This window comes from Amblyomma mixtum, chromosome 2, assembly GCF_055824585.1.
Source record: "Amblyomma mixtum isolate Tamu chromosome 2, ASM5582458v1, whole genome shotgun sequence".
Lineage (NCBI taxonomy): Eukaryota > Metazoa > Arthropoda > Arachnida > Ixodida > Ixodidae > Amblyomma > Amblyomma mixtum.
In genome coordinates, this window is record NC_143013.1 from 282,232,020 (window position 1) to 282,253,385 (window position 21,366).

Sequence of the window (21,366 nt, forward strand, 5' to 3'; positions counted from 1 at the left end):
ACAGAAAAGCAACAGTGAACGCTTTTGATGGTCTAGAAAAAAAAATGCAAGACTGCCGTCGGGTCATCTGCTGATATATTATATTATTATTGATATATTATTATATTAAATTATTGTTATAGTTAAATCTTCCATTATATGAAAAATCTGCGTTCATAAATGGTTTCCTACTCAAAAATGTTTTTTTCCAGAAAGAAATCTTGGGCGTTTATGCGTTTCGCCTCCACGAAAAGCGGCCGCAGCGGCCGGTATTGAACCCGCTCCCACGGGATCAGCCCCCGAGCGCCATATATAACCACCGAGTCACTGCAGCCGATTGAATAGGTTTGCGACGTGTGCATTGACGGTCAGATCGGACAGCAGCGTAGATGTCCATGTTACAACCTGACCTCGTCGTTTTAGTGAAAATGGATTGACATTTCAGCACAAAAAGCGCTGAAATATCACAGCGCAGCCTTAGGACGCGGCCCTGTTTTGTTGAGCAGTTGGCAGTTCCAGTTAAAGACACGTCACTCATGCTTGACGTAAGCGCTGACCAATCATCGTTGAAAACGTAAAGGTTCAGAAGTGGCTTTTCTTCTGAACACAATACAATATATTTCTCGCTGTGCAAGCGTTGAAAGCAATACGCCCACCCAGATCGTTCTTTCCTACAACGCTCGAGAGGCAAGGCTCTCCCGCAGGCATCGTAAGAGAATGCTGGCCACCCTTGCTTTAGGTGCAGCCTTCGCCATTTTGGCAGGAGGTAAGTTACTTCATGAACGCGTATATGTAGAAGCAATATGAGAGAAAACATAGAATTCGTTGTCAGAAACATTTCTTTCCACATAGAATTTTAAAAATAATAATTGCAATGATCGTGCAAAAGAAAACTATTTGGGAAAAAATTGTTTTTCTCCCATATTTGAGGAGTAATCGTTGATTTCATTTCATCTAATAGCTCTCGTTCAAAATATGTATTTCATAATTGTGGCTTCAAAGTGGACTTGGCAGCCATACCTCCTTTAAGAATATCGTAAAGCCCAGCTTGCCCTAGTCGGGACAAGCATTTGTTCCAGATTTAATTGCAGTAAGTTTGACTAGCGTAATGATCACTGAGTACAAACAAGCTTTCCAACGGTTCAAAACTTGCCAAACTCTGAGTTAGTCGTTTCCCTGCTTGGCATTAATCGCCTAGTCGTGAAAAGAGAAGCCCGAAGAAAGGAGATAAGTCGCATACGAGTGGAACTAGCCTTGGCCATGGAATTAAAACTAGCCCTTCTCATCAAGCCCGATTATTAGCATGAATACATCATCAAGCTGCACAGCTTTTTCGAAGGTGCCGATAGCCAAGCGGAGTAACAGCTTAAGAAGCCGCAAGAACAGAACATGGATACACCAAGAAAGACGTCTAAAGTAGTATCGTAGATAAAGCAGCAAGCACTAATTGAGATATCACTATAAAGCACACAAGCATAATTAAAGTTCATGAGCTGAGCACTAACAGTTCACTTGCAGTCTACCGCGCCCCCCTTATCACAACTTCTTCCGTTCGAAGGTTGGTTGCGCTATTTTAAAGTCAGTTTAATCTGCATTTCATGATTGACAGCTCAGTTCGCGCACAGCATGGCAACAGCGCGGAAATCAAAAGGCACTGCTATTTATAAGGACTTGACCAAACAACAGTCAAGATGGAAGTGCTAGAAGCTGAAGACAGTCTGCACTGTTTGTTTTCCTGCTTTCTCAAACGTTTGGGAAGTAGTGAAACAGCATGACGTGTTCCTTTCATCGCCTGCGTCTTCGAACTTCCGTACCTTGACCGCTGTCGCTACACGCGTCCGTTAATATCTTTATATTCTAACACGTAAATAAAAGTATCTGGAAAAAAAATTCTTACAGAATAACGAAAAAAAACGATTGAATGATTAAGTCCCTCGACTCACATAAAAAGTAAGTAAGCAAACAAGGGAAGGGGAATGAGGGGCTCGTTATAAATATGAAAGAAGCCAACAGCCACAGAAACCAAGGGGCACAGGGGATTTTTTAATTAATTTATTTATTTTGTGGTGTTGATCAATTTAGAATATTACTTAACATGTTATCGCTTAAAGCGAATTGATTAGAAAAGCAGAAGAAAAAACAACCACTGCCGCCGGTGGGATCCGAACCCACGACCTCCGAATTACGCGTCCGGTGCTCTACCTCTGAGCTACGGCGACGGCTGAAGATTTGACAGCCGTCGCCGTAGCTCAGAGGTAGAGCACCGGACGCGTAATTCGGAGGTCGTCGGTTCGGATCCCACCGGCGGCAGTGGTTGTTTTTTCTTCTGCTTTTCTAATCAATTCGCTTTAAGCGATAACATATTAAGTAATATTCTAAATTGATCAACACCACAAAATAAATAAATTAATTAAAAAATCCCCTGTGCCCCTTGGTTTCTGTGGCTGTTGGCTTCTTTCATATAAAAAGTAAGTGTAATTTCTACCGCCGATAGCAGAATATTTTAATATAGGTATGAATGTCAAGCATAAGTACACTCTAAGCAACAGTAAATATTCAGATCTAGCAATATAGATATTTGCATCCCATGGACTCCAAAGCTTCAGTGCAACTAAACAAAGCCATCAGTGGGGAAGTCCAAGCAAGCCGAGACCAAAATTAGTTCAGAAGCTTCACGTCCTCAAAGCCGACTGCCAACCTTGCTTCTGGAAAATTATATATTCATAAGAGAGCGCGAAACAGAAGCTCTTTAACTGAAAAAAAAAAACAGAGAATTAAGCCACAATTCAGCCACAAAACGAGCAATTTGTGAGGTAGTGGGTAGGATAAAAGATGCGCGTAAGAGCAAGATCGGGGAAAGTGTTAGCCTGTAGTTGGCGTCAGAAGACCGACTCCTCTCGACGGAAATTGCTATGAGGTGGTGAGTATGTATTGTTGTACGATCGGTATAATATGGGTATGGCTTTCCACTGGCGCCCGGAGGATTATTATTCAGGCTGTCGCATGAACGCGGTCACTGGCATGCAGAGACACGAGCCCAACTGTGCACACAAGGCAGGTTTGCAGGACGTTATGGATGCAATGTAGGATGTGATGCGCGATTGAAGAGACGCGTGCCTGTGCGTAGCTGCGACCGGCCGGTTCTGAGTCTGTAGTGATAATAATATGATGACCTGGTAGACTTGTTCGTATTGGCAGGGCTATGGGCATTCTTCCGCCTGTGCTATTTCTAGTGCGTATTGCGGCTATGGCGACTCTGTCTCCCTCCCACTCAACCACTGCCCCCGTCGCTACCATTGTCAAATCTCGCCACCAAATGCCTTGAAACGTCTCTCAAAAATACACCCTGAAGTAGATAGCGCGGCAGCCTACGCGCCTGCACATAGAACAGAAGGTTGTGCTGTCGGACTAGTTGGTTTTGCATAATGTAAAGGAATTAGCGCAAGAACAGAGGAAAGGGACAACTGGGGAGAGAGATATACGACGATTAAGAAGCGCTTGTTAATAATCACATGTGTCTCCTCCCTTGACCTTTGTCTGTTCTCGCGTTATTTTTTTTTTTACTTTCTGCGCATAGAAGCCACCGAAGCTGGGGTAAAGTCGCCAAGGGCGAGGTGCACATCCCTTTCAATGCTGAAGGTCGATAAATGTAACCTAGGCGTCGAGTCGCACTATGAACTCTACACGTATGTGGGAGGACAGAGCCAGAAACATGTGGCGCATTGATATGAGGACGAAGGCTCTCAGACCCTCCGCGCAAACACTGCACGACGAGATACTCAAGCCCATGGCAACACAGTTTCACATCATGAAGCGCTCGTTGTAACCCTCCCAGAACATAAAAACAATCTTAACTTGCGTGGCAGTAGCATTCAGGACAAATAAAAGAATTGCTAGACACTTTGTGGACCAGTTAGGGTTAATCATTCGCGTTACGAGGATCGAGATCATCTTTCAAAAATTCTTTAGTTAGTTATAATTCTTTACCTAATTATTCTACTACTATTGGGCTCAAATTGAACGCAAACATATCGTAAGAACATTACTCGTGACACTATTCGTTTCTCCATATCCACCATTCATTACAGTTTCTCCTTTATTATTTCCAGAGGGCCAATCTCTGCTGTTCTGTGGTTCAAGGTCGGCTCTTTATGTGATAAACTGAATATTCGGCAGCTTAACTGGCAGCAGAAAAACTGCGACCAACAGACGTTGTCGCCACAATCGGCCATAATGAGTGCATCGATTCTGCTAGCCTTGCAGTGAAAACTTCTGCGTGTATTGATTCCTCTGAGCGTAGCAAGAAGCAAGAGAGTGTCACAGCTGGACTCAGTATGAGACTACGCATAGTTCAATCAGAGAGAGCTTATATAAACAACAGCAAAAGGGAAGCTCGTATAGGTTAAAAATTGTTTAACGCGACAGCCTTGGGGCTCACTTTCGCGCAAAATCTAGCGGCGTCGATGTCGTTGGCCAATTTTTGCGTTTCGGTGGAGGCGAAACGCAAGAGACGCCCGTGTGCTGTGCGATGTCAGTGCACGCTAAAGATCCCCAGGTGGTCGAAATTATTCCGGAGTCCTCCACTACGGCACCTCTTTCTACCTTTCTTCTTTCACACAAATTTCCCAGAGACGTCGACGCCGGGCAGTTTTCGCCTCCATGGCACTCCAAATGCAATCGCATTATAATAGCAATCAATCGGGGCGCTAAAATTCATCTTCGAGAGCAGCGACAACCTCAGGAATCAAAAGATGTTAAATTCCCAACCTGCTTTACTCCATTGCAGCTTTACCGTGCTTGAATTACTAGTTCATGACAGCAGTGAGCGTTTTTATCACCTGATTGTTGATTTGTTGTGGTTATTGTTTACTGTAATCATGTGCTGCAGTTTTGAACTGCTTTGCACTATGTCATCAGTTACGCGAAAAGGGGTAGCCAGCATTGCTGTGAGGCACCAACCTTGCCTTATGACCATGAAAATAAAAATGAGGTCACATGCCCACGAAATCTATTATTCTGCGAAATGTAACTGAATGGAGCGACATCATAATTCTCGAAAATAACATGCACCGGCGAAATTGTGACATAGTAATACCCAAAATGCGAGACCTTGCCAGGAAATAATATCGATACCTTTTCCTGAAACCACCCATTCTCAGGACTTTTGTACAGGCAATACGCTAATGAAGTTCCGAATATCAAACACATGAGCACCCTGGTGCCGTCAATATTGCATAAAATTTAGTCTGAGCAACAGCAGAGAAGGCCGACGTGGAACCTTTTGAGTAGTGTAGTCACTTTCCGCAAAGTTTGAGTCAATTTCCTCTTGTAATTTGCCATAATAAATGGGTTACAGCTGAGAATATGGTTATGGCGCGCAGATGGACTCCATGCGAAGAAAAACCTTCGAAGAGAGATGGTCTCAAACAATAATGGTCAGCTCGGGCATCCACTGCGGGTGGAACATGCATGTAATCTTAGCAGCTGTTAACTAGGGTTCCACGGTGTTCACGAAGCAAAAATATCTGTTTTCTTGTGTGAAGCTTATTTATCCATACAAATTTTTTGGGCTAGCCGAGGTTGAAAGTGCGTCCCTGTAATTCCTGAAAAGTAAAAACATTGAATGAAGTCAGCAAACTTTAAACATTTCGTTTAGTGTTCCTTAGTTTGCAGAAATGAAAAAATGAAAAAGGAGCTTTTAGGTTTCAGAAAAATATGGCCATTACACAATAATATTTATCGAGTAATTATGATTTCTGAATTTCTAGAAAAAAAAGATAAAACGGAGCATAGATACTCCAGCCCCTAGAATATTTAGTCTCAAAATTAAAAACTTTTCCATCACCTGTCAATGCTGCACCACAACCATAGGAAGTCTTGGCTGCAGTCAGTTATCTTCTAAATTATTCTGCTTTTCTGGCGGATGGCACATTGACATTTGTTTGATAGATATAATGGAGAAGCAGAATATATTGGAGGTATGTTGTGAAATAATGCGACTAAATACACCTCCACGCATACATAATAACTTCACAATTTTACGCTCCCTATTGAACGTTATATGGTGGAAATTGAAGGGACATTCTAAACTTTTCAGCACAATTGCACGTCATATTACAAATATTAAAATGGTAGCAACTTAGATGCGGAGCCACCATATACTGCGAAAAAACCATGAATAAAGATTACCGGTATTACTAATTCGTGAACACGGCAATTTTCCCGATACTTCATTTTCATCACTTTACGCCAGACCGCACTCGAACTGGCTACGCTGGCACTGCCCCGTTGCCTCTACGCCCCCTAGATGTTTGCAGCTATGAAACCCATTCCTATACATAATATTATATCCAGTACAGTCCTCTCTTTTCCAAAGCGTGCACAGGGGCGTCACCGAGCACCCTGCAGAATTCCGAACAACAATGCAGCAGTGGTAATTTTCTGGCGTCACCTAAAATTTGTGTGTGCGGTGGATAAGCGGTTACGTTAAACACTAAACATCTCTTTTTGTCTTTTCTTTTTTGCTAGCTGAACAACCTAACCAAGAGCCACACTTTAAATATGACTCGGATTGTAACGCATCGGCTGTAAGTATTTCCAGCTATATCCTCTCATTTCCAAAACCTTACGCAAAAGGCATATTGCATAGCACAGTTCAGTACTTGACTCGAGTACTAAAAGTAGCAGCTTCGTAATCACAGCGGATAACTATAACGCAGCGGTAAGACGAACGTCACAGCACAGCTTCATAATCAGCTGTGGTTTAGCCACGGTGAGTTAGATAAGGAGGCAGAGGCGGAGCAATCACCGAAGTTTCCTTTGAGGCTTGAAGTGCCGCCATCATAGTACTATAAATGACCACGTTAAATGACAACAGGGGTAAAACTCAGGATATACTACTGTTTAGCTTTGGTGGTAAGATGCTCCATTTAGAGATGGCGACTCCCAGCACTGCATATACGGAGAGCAAATAAACTGTAGATAATTTTACAATGGAGCACAGTATCAGCCCAAAAATTCAAAATACCACGAATAGAAAAAAATATGTTTCTTGAAAGTCATTGAATGTTCTTTATAGCTCATGACGTATATGTTTGAGGTGATGGAGTGAAACGGAAAGTGCCACAATGCAGCGCCACAGAAGTGCATGCAGAGCTAGTTTTATCAATTTGAATACTTGGAAGTAAATTTATTTCTTTCTGAGTGGTATGCATCTATAAAAGACGCTAAATGATAAAATCGAACTTTGAGTTGAGAAATAATTCTGGCGCGCATTTTGTGCCTCGTAAGTTGAGGGCTATTCTACGATGTGTGACTACTTCGTTATACTGTCTCAGTTCTTTTATTTAATAATAATAATAATAATAATAATAATAATAATAATAATAATAATAATAATAATAATAATAATAATAATAATAATAATAATAATAATAATAATGCAGCCAGATTCAAGTCGAACCGCAGTACGGGGTAGCTTCGGAAGTGAGATAAGGCTATGGATATAAGCATAAAAGCAACAGTAGGAGCATTGCGAAATGGCAAGCAATGGCTCACCACCAAATTTTTTTGTTGTTCTAAAACTGAGCAGAAAGAAGGGAAAAGCTTTCTTTGCGAATCAAAACACTTCTTTTTCTTTTCCAGACACACGTTTACCAGCGATGTTCGTTTGCGTGTTCAGACATAATGAACGCCTTGAGTGACAATCAATCCTGCTATGTGAGTATAATTTTTACCAGGAAATTTTTTTATTTTGCCAGGAATTTTTTTAGGCCGTCGATGTGCCTTAGATGTTTAAAATGTGCATAGTCAAGTATGTCATGTCCCCTGTCCAGAAAGTTACTCCCAGATCAGTTGTGAATGGCACGGGAGGGGCCACGAAGGTACTTATTTCACATAGGCTGTAGGCTCGCCTAGGTGGCATATGAAAATTATTTAAAGATGGAATAGCGTGCTTCAGAACCGTACCGAACTTAGAAGTGCCAAAGGATGAAGGAGTCTTAAACGGCGCCTCACCAGATTTCGACATTTTGAATAAACAAGTCCGGTGCGTAGATTGGTGATTGGGTCGTTATAATCGCCTTTTCAAAATATCAAAGCCATGCGCTCTCTCAACAGCGATTAAAAATTCAAAGTTTGTTTCTACTCATTTCCACGAAATCAGCCACCTCTTCCTCACGCTGGCACTGGAAGCTTCGCTGGGACGGCACAGCGAAGTGTATTTCATTGGTTCATCATTTTGCCTCATGGCCGAATGACGGACTTCTTTCCGTCTGCTAGTAGCTCCCACTCTTTTTTGTTTCGGCCCAGAAAAAAAGCAAACATTTAATGTTTCATGTCGTCAGACCTTATTCTGTAACGATCCATTTCCATTTCATTTCATTTGGTCATCTGCCATTGGTCGATGCTCCCATTGCCGTAGAGAGCTAGATCAGACGTCACTCTGGTCGTGACAGAAACGTGCCCAATTTGCCATCTGCTTGCATCCACGCGCCTCCAGCACATGTCGTACTGGCCCGCCGCCAACGACGCCCATGAATGACAGTACGACGACACGTGTGACACGCCTGACGAGTTTATCGCAGGTGATCAGTCTCGGGAAAGAAACTGGTCGCCGTTTGTGCGACAATTTAGCGAAGCCCGGCCCGTGTGACTGAGCCGGACAGGACGCAGTGGCACGGGGCTAGCTAGCGGCAGTGCCGCGGACAGGCCAGATGTGTCTGTGCTTACCGTTTGTTTTCCACATGCTGTTGCTTTCGTCACACTGATGTCGTGGCCAAAGGGAATAGAAAATGAACTGGGTCGTTGCAGATTACGCCCCCTAGTTCATTTATGTTCCTTTGTCATATGGGTACTGCTCTGCCCTTAATTTATAGTTCATCTGGTTCATTTCTTCCTAATTAGCCGTGAAAGCAGGCGCACTGTCCCGGCAGAAAGCTACAGACATTTTCCGTGCGCCGTCATACAACATAAATATTCCTGTTTCACGCATACCGACGTGCATCATGAGGCGCTCTACCTACAAGGCCACGGAAACACCGCTGTGATGACCTTACGTGGCCTGGACACGCGCGTAATGTGAGGGCTGTGGCCCTGAGACCTAAAGTTTTCCATCCATCCACCGTAAATACGCCGGGGGACAAGAACTGAAAAGAAATTCCTGGCAAAGCGCGGGCTGTGATCTGACACTCTCCACGCCTCCCCCCAAAAAAGGACAGAAAAGAAAGAGAAATTTCGCTTGTGGAGGCTTCTACGATATACATATGAGAGAAACGGACTCAGAGAGGGCACGGCACAGAAAATATTTTGGCGAAATCGCTTGATAGCGTTGGCTGCAACTGTGCTGCTAATATTTTCTAACGATATTTACGACTGCGCGTTCTACCACGCAATGCCGAAACCCGCAATGCGACGTCGTCTGCAAGGGGCTTCACCCCGCCCTTCCGGATTGCACTCCGCATCTTGGGACTTTTAACGCGAGAGCGTTCGTACCTTCATGTAGGAAAAAATTTCCCGCCGTCGGCGTTCGCGACCGTTTCAAGCCTCGCAGCCGGAGCGGCCGAAGCTACCTGGCGCACCGACAACCTAATTGTCGACGTTGTCGGCGTTATGAGCGAAAAATTGTCGGGGGCTTAGTTTTGGTTACGCCTGGTAGGTTGCGAAAGCAAAAGCGCAGCGCCTCCAACTGAAGGAAGGCAGCGCGCCGCGTCTACAGGTCACGCGTGGCTACCGGCCGCCGCTGCGCGACGACTCATATCATCTTCAGTATTTTTTTTATATTTGTGTTTGATTGTGTTGCGAATGAGAGAGAGAAAACATAATCTACAGCTGGTATGACGTCACAGCGGCAGTAGCGCCACAGGTTTGCGGCGCGGCAAACACACACCGTAACTGCAGCCGGGCTCTCTGAAGGAGCGAGTTGGTCGCCCATAATCTACAGCTGGTATGACGTCACAGCGGCAGTGGCGCCACAGGTGCGCGGCGCGGCGTAACTGCAGCCGGCCTATCTGAAGGAGCGAGTTGGTCTCCCATATTCACTCCGCTAAAGGTCAAACCTAACTGCGGCCGGGTCACGCGAAGGCTTGAAAGTGCAAGTAGTATTGCTTTCGCAATAAAACAGGGTGGCGTAGAGTGGCTCAGGTGGCCACCCGCCGGAGAAGCAACCTAGGTTAACCATCTAGGCCCGCCGTGGTTGCTCAGTGATTAAGGCGATCGGCTGTTGAGGTGGAGTTCACCAGAAACACGGCAGCCGGAGCGGACAGAATCGACAACGCCCTAATCCGCAACCTGAGCGACGACCTCATACAAGAGCTCGTCACCTTTCTTAACAAACATTGGGAGGCGGAGACGGTTCCCGAAGATTGGAAACACGCCGAAGTAATAATGATACCTAAACCTGGTAAAAAGCTACAAATTGAAAACCTCAGGCCTATATCACTCACGTCGTGCCTTGGCAAGCTTTACGAACGGGTTGTGACTTTCAGACTGCAAAAATTATATGGAAGACAACGACTGTGTACCACATACCATGTTCGGCTTCAGAGCGAAGCTCTCGACGCAGGACGTTCTCCTCCAAATACAAGAAGATGTCCTGCGAAACGTACCTCGGACGGGAGAAAATGTCATAATGGCCCTGGACATCAAGGGGGCATTCGATAACGTCAGCCACGAAGCGATCCTTACGGGCCTAGACAACCTGGATTGCGGACGCAGAATCCACGGCTTCGTCAAAGCCTTCCTGTCCGATAGAACTGCCACCATCGGCATAGGAGACCTTCGATCGGAAAAAATTCGCACTCCAAACAAAGGAACACCCCAAGGGTCAGTTATCTCACCCCTACTCTTCAACATCGCTATGATAGGCCTAGCTCGAAAACTAGAAAACATCGAAGGCATCAGGCATGCAATGTATGCTGACGATATAACAGTCTGGACAAACACGGGCTGTCTCGGAGAGAAGGAAGAAAGGCTACAGCAAGCGGCCTCTTGTGTAGAGCAATACCTCGCAGAAAGAGGACTCTCATGCTCGACCGAGAAATCGGAACTGCTGAGAGTCTGGAGAGGCAAGCAAAACCGGACCGTCCCAACCAACGAGGACCTAAAACTCAACGTCTACATAGAAGGGACGCCCATACCCGAAAAGACAACAATAAGAATTTTGGGCATGTGGGTTCAATCCAACCAGCGCAGTACTCACACTTTTACCCTACTGAAAGCAACAACGCTACAAGTCGCACGCATGATCACCCGCATCACCAACAGGCGACATGGCATGCGTGAAGAAGACACACTAAAACTAGTCAGAAGCCTAGTAGTTAGTCGAATCACGTACAGCCTACCCTACCAGTGCCTCAACAAAAATGAAATACAACAAGCGGATGCCCTGCTACGCAAAGCGTATAAGACAGCGCTCCGACTACCACGCAACACGTCTACAGAAAAACTCATGGCCCTGGGATTACACAACACCTTTGAGGAGCTACGAGAGGCGCAGCTTGAGTCGCAAAAACTCAGGTTGTTGCAAACAACGACAGGAAGAGCGCTCCTGCAGAGGCTCGGATACCGCGAGCAGATGCGAGAAATGTCGAGGACGGCAACAATCCCCGACGAGCTTCGCAAGACCCTCAAGGTAGCGCCAATACCAAAAAACATGGATCCCAACCTCCATCGAGGCAGAAGAGAAGCGAGGGCCGAATTCATCGAGGAAACATACGCTCCTCAAGCCACGACCGTGTATACAGACGCGTCTTGGAGAGGAGGAGATACCAAAATCGCTGTAGCGGCGGTGGTCGATTCGTCTTTACGCGAAATGACCAGCGCGTCTCTCCGAGGCTGCACAGCTGCAGAGTCCGAGGAAGTAGCCGTTGCTCTAGCGTTGGCGGAGGGCTATAGAACCGGGCGGTCACTAACAATACTTACGGACTCTCAAACAGCCTGCCGAAATTACATGAATGGCAGGATAGGTCGTCACGCGCTCCGTATACTCCTCGCAGCGAGTGACAGAATTAAAAACCGGGAAGAACAAAACGACAAGATCCGACACAAAATTGTGTGGGTACCGGGGCACACGGGGGTGGCAGGGAACCGAGAGGCCGACAGGATAGCTCGAGGATACATTACTTTCCGAGCTTCCGACGAGACCGCGGAACTCGCGCCAGAACCCAGGGAATACTCGGCCATACTACAAAACTATAGAGGCAGAAGAATGCGATATCCCCCACCGCACAAATCTCTCAGCAGAGAGGAAGCTGTCACTTGGAGACAATTACAAACAGGCTCTTTCCCAAACCTACATATACTAAACAAAATGCACCCTACGATATACACGAACAAATGTCCCTGGTGCGACGAAAAACCTACACTATACCACATCACATGGGCCTGCCAAAACATAGACGTGGTCCCCAAAATACAAAACCCGAGTGCGGAGCAGTGGGAGACTCTGCTGTCCAGCGACCGCTGCGAAGACCAACAAGGTCTGGTGCAGCGAGCTCAACGGGCGGCAGTGGCCAGCGGAGCCCTGGACTGAGGGCAACCGACCACTGATTAGAGGCGGACGACTTCGACAGAGAAGGCTCCTGGGGGTAGAACCAAGACGTCTCTGAAGATGCCCCCAAACCGCAGGAAAAACCATTAGTGTAAATAAAGTTTTCCCTTCCTTCCTTCCCGTGTTCGGACCCGGCCGTGGAGGGCGTTCCGATGCAGGCATGTGTTGTTGTCGTTGCGACTGAAAGAAGGAGGAATAATAAATTGCACGGGCCTGCCTACTGGTCGAGCGGCGCCACAACCGCTGCCACGTGCAGACAGAGAACTGACTCGCGTCGCAACCACCGCGTCCGCCGAAGCGACGACGCGGGCTGTAACAGATAATCCAAGGCCCCTTGCAAAACACGCCCTTGAGCTGTGCGATGTCAGTGCACGTCAAAGATCCCCAGGTGGTCGAAGTTATTCCGGAGACCTCCACTACCGCACCTCTTTCTATCGTTCTTCTTTCACTCTTTCACTCCCACCTTCCTCCCTTCCCTTACGGCTCCGTTCAGGTGTCCACGGAGATATGCGAGATAGTTACTGTGTCATTTTATTTCCTGAAAAACCAAGTTTTTCCAAACCCCCATATAAGGGCATTGACCCATTAACGCTGTCGCGCTTAACAGTGGATTTTTTTTTTTTTTAGAGGAAGGGAATTGGCACGGCATCTGTCCATTGACTCATGTGCTATGGTAAAGGAGACTCGGAGAGGTGCTTTAAAAAAGCGCATTTAATAAAATATGGAGATTAGCAGAAACAGTTTGGTTTATGGTTTATGAGGGTTTAACGTCCAAAAGCGGCTCAGGCTATGTGGGGCGCCATAGTGAAGGGCTCCAGAAATTCCGACCACCTGGGGTTCTTTAACGTGAGCTAAACAAGGTTCTCTATATATATGTAGTGAACGCAATTTACATCGTGTGAAGAACGCGAGAGAGGGAGGGGGCTTACATTGGCCCGTTAATACCGGGCACGGAGTGAAGAGTCACGCCTACTGGCGTCGCATGCAACCACTACAATAAATAAAATTAATTTATTCAGTACCGCACCTGATGCTTAGAGTGTGGTGAAAAAGCCAGCAAGAACGCTGGCTTAAAAGGTACCACACGCCTACTTATAATGGCCGCAGCAACGGCGTCATTTCAGGAATGAATACATAAAATTAAGAACCACGGTATCATCTGCATTAAGGTGTTCTAATAATAAAATAGAGTGAAAAGTTGTGACTCAGTTGCAAGAACAATGTAAGTGACTGGTCCGCGCCAAAGTTCAAAAGCTGCGTATTAGCCAAACTGAAGATAGAAGGAGGGAAAAAGAGGGAAAAAGATGCAGCCAAGATAAACACATTACATTGTGCTTTGCGAAGACCATTAGAATACATCACATGAATACAGCACTGCATCAGATGGAAGTAACACAAATCGTAGTTCGAAAGGAACGCTGATATGAAGGCAGTGAATTTTCCATGAACGAGGTGAGAGTGGATCAGTATGAATATCCAATAAGCGTGATTTGATTAACATACGAGGTAACTGGTGCCTTAATCTTTGCTCTCCCTAACTGGACCTGCTGAATGGAAGATACTAGGGCGGAATGTATCGCGTGGTCTGAATTTCCTGTTTTATTCAGGTTGGTCTGTGTCGTGGTACCACATACTAAGTTATATTATGCCAGCCGGCTAGAGAAAATTGAGCAGTTAAAGAGCAAGTTCAGATATTGAGGTAAGAGGTGTTTGAATTTGTTCAATACGCCACATGCTTTGGATAGCTTAATTAATAATGAATCGATAAGCAGGCTCCATGTTAGATGTTCGTTAGAAGTTAGTCCTAGCGTTTTTACTTTAGTCACGGAGGGTACGTCAGCGTTAACGAAGGACAGGCTTGGGCTAGCGTTTAGTACGGTGTTTCTAGATCTGACTACAACAGTTAGGTGACCTCAAATTTGTACGAAGTCTTAGTCTCACCCAAAATAGTCTTTTTTCGCTCTCCGCCTTACATGCTACAAAGGCAATGGTGTAGGCCGTATACGTTTTCGCGATTATGATTGCTATTCGCCGTTTCGACGGTCTTAATTGATGTTAAAATTAAACAAATATTCTGCTTTGGAGCCAGTATTATCAATCGCTAAGAATGCATAAATTTTGGTGAGAATTTTGGTGAGGAGGCGTCCGGAGCACCACAAAGTTTTGTTTATAAGGAAATAGCCTTTGTGCATAGTTTTACTCAGCGAAACCGAAACCTGGAAGACCTGGTCTTAAAACTTTTAAGTGCAGTGATTCCACTGCTCTGAATCACGCCTTAAAACGATGCCATCTGTTTTGCGCAGCCCAGGTAGGAAGAAAAAGTGCTAACTTTCATAAACCCGACTGTTTTCGCATGCACATGATAGCTTCGCCTCTCGGCCCTTCCATGGTGTGTCCGTATGAGTGGCAGAAACAATCCTGCGTAATAATAATAAGGCGTTTAAAGTAAACCTTTTTTACCATTAGCAGAGTTTATTGGTTCACGTTTTATTGCCAAGACTCTACTTCACGTCTTCTTGACTACTTCACGATGTCAATCCGGCGCACCGAGTTTGTGTGAAGCTTGACCTCAAGGATGACCTTGGCCAAACCATAAATAATTAAAGCAGATACTGCTGCGACCGGGATTCGAACCCGAGGCGGCGCGAGCAGATCAGCTTCGCCGGCCACAGCACAAGAGCACTATGCTATAGCCGCAGACGATCACGCCTCGTGCTAAACTGCACCCCACTCTCGCGCTGAGCATTGTACATTGTGGTCTTCATCAATCAATACTACCAGGATCAAGAAGATGATTATACGCCGACGCCAGTGACGACGAATCTCTTCAGGCGGCTCACTGACGCTCGGGGTGGAGAACTGCTCTAGTGAACCTGCCTCTCGCCCCGCTGCTTAATCGATTACTTGTGCAAGAATCTTCGTCGCCGGAACTTTCCACGTCCCAGTCAACCACCATTCACAACTATCGAACTAATATTGTCGCCAGACGTGCCGACAACCCCGAAAAGCGAAACCATGAGCCAACCAGGCTAAACACATGCTTTCGCACATCTACTCGGTTTAACTATACTGAAACCCTAGAACATTTTTTTAAAGCTTCTTTCACTGCAGCATCGGTGCAACCAAGAACCTAGTCGCTGTGCTTTCTTCTTATTTTTTATGTCCTCAATTTCCCGTAGCAAAATTAAACGGTTTGCAAGGATTCCTGCGAAGCCTTACAGTTCAAAAGCCGTTAAAAAACTTCCGCTGCTGCGTATGACCAGCATTATTCCGTTTTATAAAACGAAAAAAAAACAGCAATAGAAATCAGAGTGAAAAAATCTGAAGCCATTGCGAAACACATTCTCAAAAACGAAAATGCGACGGCATTTAGGTTGCCTACCACGGCGTCTACAATGAATGTCTGATGATCTTGCAATTTTCCCGCCAAAACTCCTATTGAAACCTGCTCCGCTGCCATTATACGGTAAGCATGAGTCATAAACTTCTAGAAAGTTCTAGCACCTTCCACTGGATTGCCATATGGGCTTATAATATTCCACCTAACAAATCAACCTTCTTTTATTTTCTCGGATAGGTATAATAAAGGATATTCAGAATTCCGCAAGTGCGCTTTCTTACATAACAATGTTAACCAAGACAAGATGGCTGAATATGCGTTCCCAGCTGAAAGAAAGAAAGAAGGACTAGTTTTTTTTTGTTATTCTTCCGAAATACCTTTCTTACATTCTATACACGCCCTTATCGCCTGTCCTGTTGCCCACACAGTTTGTTTTTTTATAGAGAAGTCTGCCATTTTGTCTTTGGCAGCACAGTTATGGGTGAAAGCGCACTTGGGGAATTTTGAATATCCCCTATTCCAAAATATTGAGGTGCTTTGGAATTTCGGACGCCAGCCCAACTTTAAAATTTCGGGGGTCCTCAGTATTTCAAATCTTCGATGCCCTGTGAATGCGCCACTGCCAGTCATGTCGTGTTCATGACATCACGACCCTCTCAATGACATTCACAGATCGCGGGGAGTCCTCATACCCCCACTGTAGCAGGGATGCAACGGGTTAGCCGTGTGCCGCTGCTCCAACAGGTGGCTGTTTCAAACACAGCCCCCGGTGGGGCTAGTGGGACCCAGGACCCAGGTTGCTCTTCCCAAGCTCCCGCAAGGCTCATGCGCAGCGCCACGGTAGGCAGGTGGCACCTGCATTTAATTTATTTCAATTAGTTTCTCTGCCACGTGCCATGGGGGCAGGTAGCTCACAACCCACTGGGCAGGCTGACTCGTGCCATGATGGCCAGGTTGCGTGGACGTCGCAAGGTCAAGTGACCTCTCTCAACCAATAAGGAAATTTCTTGACAGAGAACACTGAATTTTTTTGACACGACAGCCTAAATGCTATCGCTTTAAAGCTTCTATTTCTAATCTAATGGGTCACGCAAAATCTCCAAATCTGTAATGCGCACTGCGAGTAACCTTCATGATTTATTTCACTTTGTCAGCTTTATAGAGTTTCAATTCCGAGTATTTTATGTGCATGAGTAATTGTCACCTTTTTTCTTTGAATATTATAGCTATCAAACCAAGGAGAGATGATTGAGCCCGTTGCTATGGAGCGAGCCGAGAATAAAATAGGAGTCTGTGTAAACGGAGAGTGCACTGAAAACTCCACTGATCTTCAGCCACCTCAGTCTCTGCCTTCACTTCAGGTTCTGCCTTAAGCAAATAAAATTAAACTGTGAACTGGCTTTCGTCTCATCGCTTGTTGTGGTACATTTACAACAATCTGTCGTCACGAGCGCTCATACAGTTCTTAATGTGTCATGAACATCGTAAGTCCGAAGTAACTAACAATAATAATACACGACGCGCAGAAGGGACGGGGAAGCCTCGGGGTGCTTGCTAACGTTTTGACAAGAGGACTTGTCTTCATCTGAGCAAAGCGTTCATTATTTATCGGAGTCTAAATAATGTCTTCACTCCGAGGTTTGGCGGATGAAGGCGTGAAGTGGGAAGGGTGTTATGAAGAAGAGTGTGAATCTCGTTCAGGCATGAGGCTGATGGCAGCCAAAGAAGATTAACCAGTTGGCCAGCAAAAGTGAGATAAAGAGATAACAGCTCAGCAGACAGGAATTGGGGGGAGAGGGGGGGGGGGGGGGGGGGTAGCGAACGTTGGCTTGAAAGACAGGAAGCATAGCGGGGTAACTACAGAGGACGAGGCGAGGACAAGCGCTTGTCCCGTCCTCACCTCGTCCTCTGTAGTTACCTTGCTATGCTTCCTGTGTAACGATGAACCAACACGCCCAAACATATTCCCTCCGAAGTGGGCTTGAAAGGCTGTCTCTACACATAGGAAGCTGCGACAGGCGGCATGGTATGGCTGGTTGGGCTGACCTGAAATAGCAAGCAGAAAACAATGGAGCAGTAAGGCCGAACGAAATACCGCGCAGAAAAAGGCAGAGAGGGGTGCAGAGATAAAGCGAGAGGGATGGAGTTGCGAAAGCCAAGGGTTCTATTTTGGCTCGGTTGCCGCATGACCGATCATTGGTCGAAACGACGCCCGTTCCAACCAGGGCAGGAGTGCCGTCGAGAGACGTTCGGCGAAGGGCGAAAGAAGATGACTGAGATTATTAACATTTTGTACAACGTAAAGAATAAACGGGAGAGTTTCTGACGAAGTTTTACCGGCCGCTCAGTCCCCGAAGTCCCTGGATGGAGGGCGCTCTGCCAAGGAGGGAGTGCCGTGTCTTCACCTTGCCGCACCATACGGCGCAGTGCTGAAAAGGCCAGTTTAATGATTTTTTTTTCATCATTATTTCTCTGACCCCGTACATACAAGACAATTTAAAGAATTACGCCAGTGTCGGAATTTACCGGAGAGCTTTTAAGTTTCTTTTGGCGATGTTCATTCCTGGTGGTTGTAAAGTTCTAAATTCGTAGATAAGGAATGCCCTTCTGCTTTTTCTACTATAACAAAGCTTGAACGTTCCACATTTCTGCAAAGTCCAAAATTTATACGTTCAAAATTACTAAAGGAGATATAATATCGACTGTGGGAATTAGTGCTTTGTCTCGGGACGTGAATGTTTTTTTTTTTTAGCCCCCCGTTAGAGCTCAGCAATTATTCATACCTAGAACCATAAGTGACTGGAATAACCTACCATCAGATAATGCTACCGAGGTTCACCCAGACACATTTCACAAAATGCTGCTTACTCACATCAGAATGCGACGTCCTTGTGCGCCACTGTACTTTTATAGAGTTAATAATCGTTCTTTTGGGCTTCGTCGAATACCACTAACTTCTTTCAGATTTTCTTTTCCATTTTTTTGCGTTGTTTTTTCATTCTTAATCTCAGCTGTTTGGATTTTTACGCTTTTTTTATTTGCGCTCTAGTGTTGTAGTTGTTTTTTTGCTAAAAAATGTCTGTATTTTTTGTTTCTCTTTTTTCTACATCTATGATTTTGAGCAAAGTGTTATTAAAGTGCTTCGTGTGTCCCCCGATGTAATACCCTCCCCGGAGGGCCTCTAGGGTATTTGAATAAATAAAAAGCATTGCATAGCTGTTTAAAAACATTTTCAGTAAACAGTTTCGAAAAGAAGCGAATCAACAGTGGCATTTCAGATCCGTTGGCTTTCTGCACTGTTCCATCATGCTCATCATTCACAAACGTACCCATAAGCTTGATATCACAATGCCTTCGGCCCATGGGGCAAGGCTCAATCTCCGACAGCAGCAGCACTAAACTCCCATTTTATAGGATCTGTACCTCACGATTCATCAAATTTAACACATACCTATAGAGCAACTAATTCATCTGGAAAAATCTAGCATATTGAATTCAATAATTTTGACACCGGCCACTGAGTTCGAAGTAGCAAGCATGATAAAAAAAAGTTGAAAAATAACACTGCTGCTGGCTTTGATGCAATTATGTTACCTTCCTTCAAAATTTTCCTAACCGGCTATGCACTCCGTTAATCCTCATTATTAACTGTACGGCAGAGACCCGTAATTCCTGGGCGAGCTTAATGTAGCCCATGTATGTCCTTTTAGCAATGAGAGGGGTGATAATAAAATAAACAATTTTAGGCCAATTTCCGTGCTTCCGGTTCTGTCGATATTTTTTAAGACTGTTATTAGCACACGACTGACACGTTTCTTTGGTAAGTATGACGTTCTACCTGCTGCACAATATGGATTTCGCAAAAATAAGTCAACTGAGCAGGCGCTACTGAATGAAAAACATGAAATACTCACCAATTTAGTAAACAGATTGTTCACATGATGGCTCTTCCTCGACCTTCATAAAGCGTTTGATTGCTTAATCATCAGCAACTTTTGGCTAAACTTTACAGCTATGGTAGACGTGAAGTAGCAGTAACTTTGACGCGTAATTATCTTTCAAACCGCTAATAGTATGTTCGTCTTAACAATGATGTATCATCAAGGCTAAAAGTAATTAATGGTGTCCCTTAGTGTCTATACCTGGAGCAATGTGATTTAATCTTTATATAAATGATTTATCAGATATATATAACTCACCTCAAATAATTATGTAGGCTGATGATGCCAGTGTGTCTTTTGCATCCACATCGCTTACTAATTTAGAATTCATAAGTAGCAGGCCAGGGCCATTTTACCATCGGTCAACCTCCCCTCGTTTTCCACTCATTAAAATTTCTTTCTTTTTCTATGGATAATGAAATCTTGTTCCATTATCACTGGGGCTGCATATGCACATGCTATAGTTAAGTGTAAGCAAAACTAAATATACTATTTTGCCCCAGTCAATAAGCCTATTAACAGAAACACAACTGTAATATTTAATAATGTTACAATAAAAGAAGTGGTTACTTAAAAATTAACAGAAACACATCTGTAATATTTAATGATGTTGGAATAAAATAAGTTTTCAGCTGTGTGGTTTCAAACCACTCTATCATTGAACACACGTACGAATAAGTTGTGTGCAGAACTGAGCAAAGTTGTCGGGTGCCTCTTTAAGCTTAGTAATATGATACCTCTTTAGTTAAAGAAAATGTAACATTACACGCTATGTTCTTCAAGAATATCATACAGTAGCCTAGTCTGGGGAATCACGACTAAAGATAACTACGCCAGATTAACAATGTTACAGAAAAATACCTTGAGAAGTTTTGAAAATTACCGAAGTTGACCTCTAGATTAACGAACGCATTCCCTATTTCTGAAACATTAAAGCTAATCAAATATACTATTTTAGATTATAAAAATATATAAAACATAACAAACTATATGAGAACACTATGTCCAAGTCACAAAGCCAGTGTACAGCCAGCGGTAGGAGACTTTTAAAAACACTAAGAATCCTCACTATTTATGGCATATAACATATCAGTTACCAGGTCCCTGTCCTGCTTAACAAATTAGGAGGTAGCATTGATTTCAGCTCGCGTATACCCAACTCTCACTGATGAAGTGTTTATTAGAAAATAATTATGGAAATGTCTTCAGTATTTGTACGCTGTTTTGTATTTGTATAACTCCGAGAATTTGTTCCTTGTACGACGTGACCTTCTGTGGCGTTAATTTTTATGGAAGATGTTTGTGCAAATATCTGTTTATTTACATGCGCTTCGTTATTGTAACCTTTGTGTGCATACACGCATCCTGTTCGCTGTGTCTGCTGCATGAAGCAGACACAGGCCATAGCCTTGTCAGGCTATGGTTTTACCTCTTGCTTTTTCTCCTTTCTTCTGTTTTTAAAGGATGAATAAATTTCAAACTTTTAAAGTTGCATATGTCTACTTCAGTGTGGGGCTCGGCGCACGCATCTAGTTCGAGAATCTGGAGGAGCTCCCTTT

At 44.5% G+C, this 21,366-nt stretch overlaps 1 protein-coding gene across 1 annotated transcript; it reads left to right on the forward strand.

Annotated features, from left to right (window-relative positions):
* Positions 1-628: 628 nt before the first annotated feature.
* LOC149364207 (uncharacterized) lies at positions 629-17,239 on the forward strand. The gene is made up of 4 exons (XM_089568645.1): positions 629-745; positions 6,508-6,566; positions 7,624-7,698; positions 17,093-17,239. Exons 1-4 carry the CDS (start codon positions 697-699, stop codon positions 17,237-17,239), a joined length of 330 nt encoding a protein of 109 aa, XP_089424771.1. The 5' UTR covers positions 629-696.
* The last annotated feature ends 4,127 nt before the right edge of the window (positions 17,240-21,366 follow it).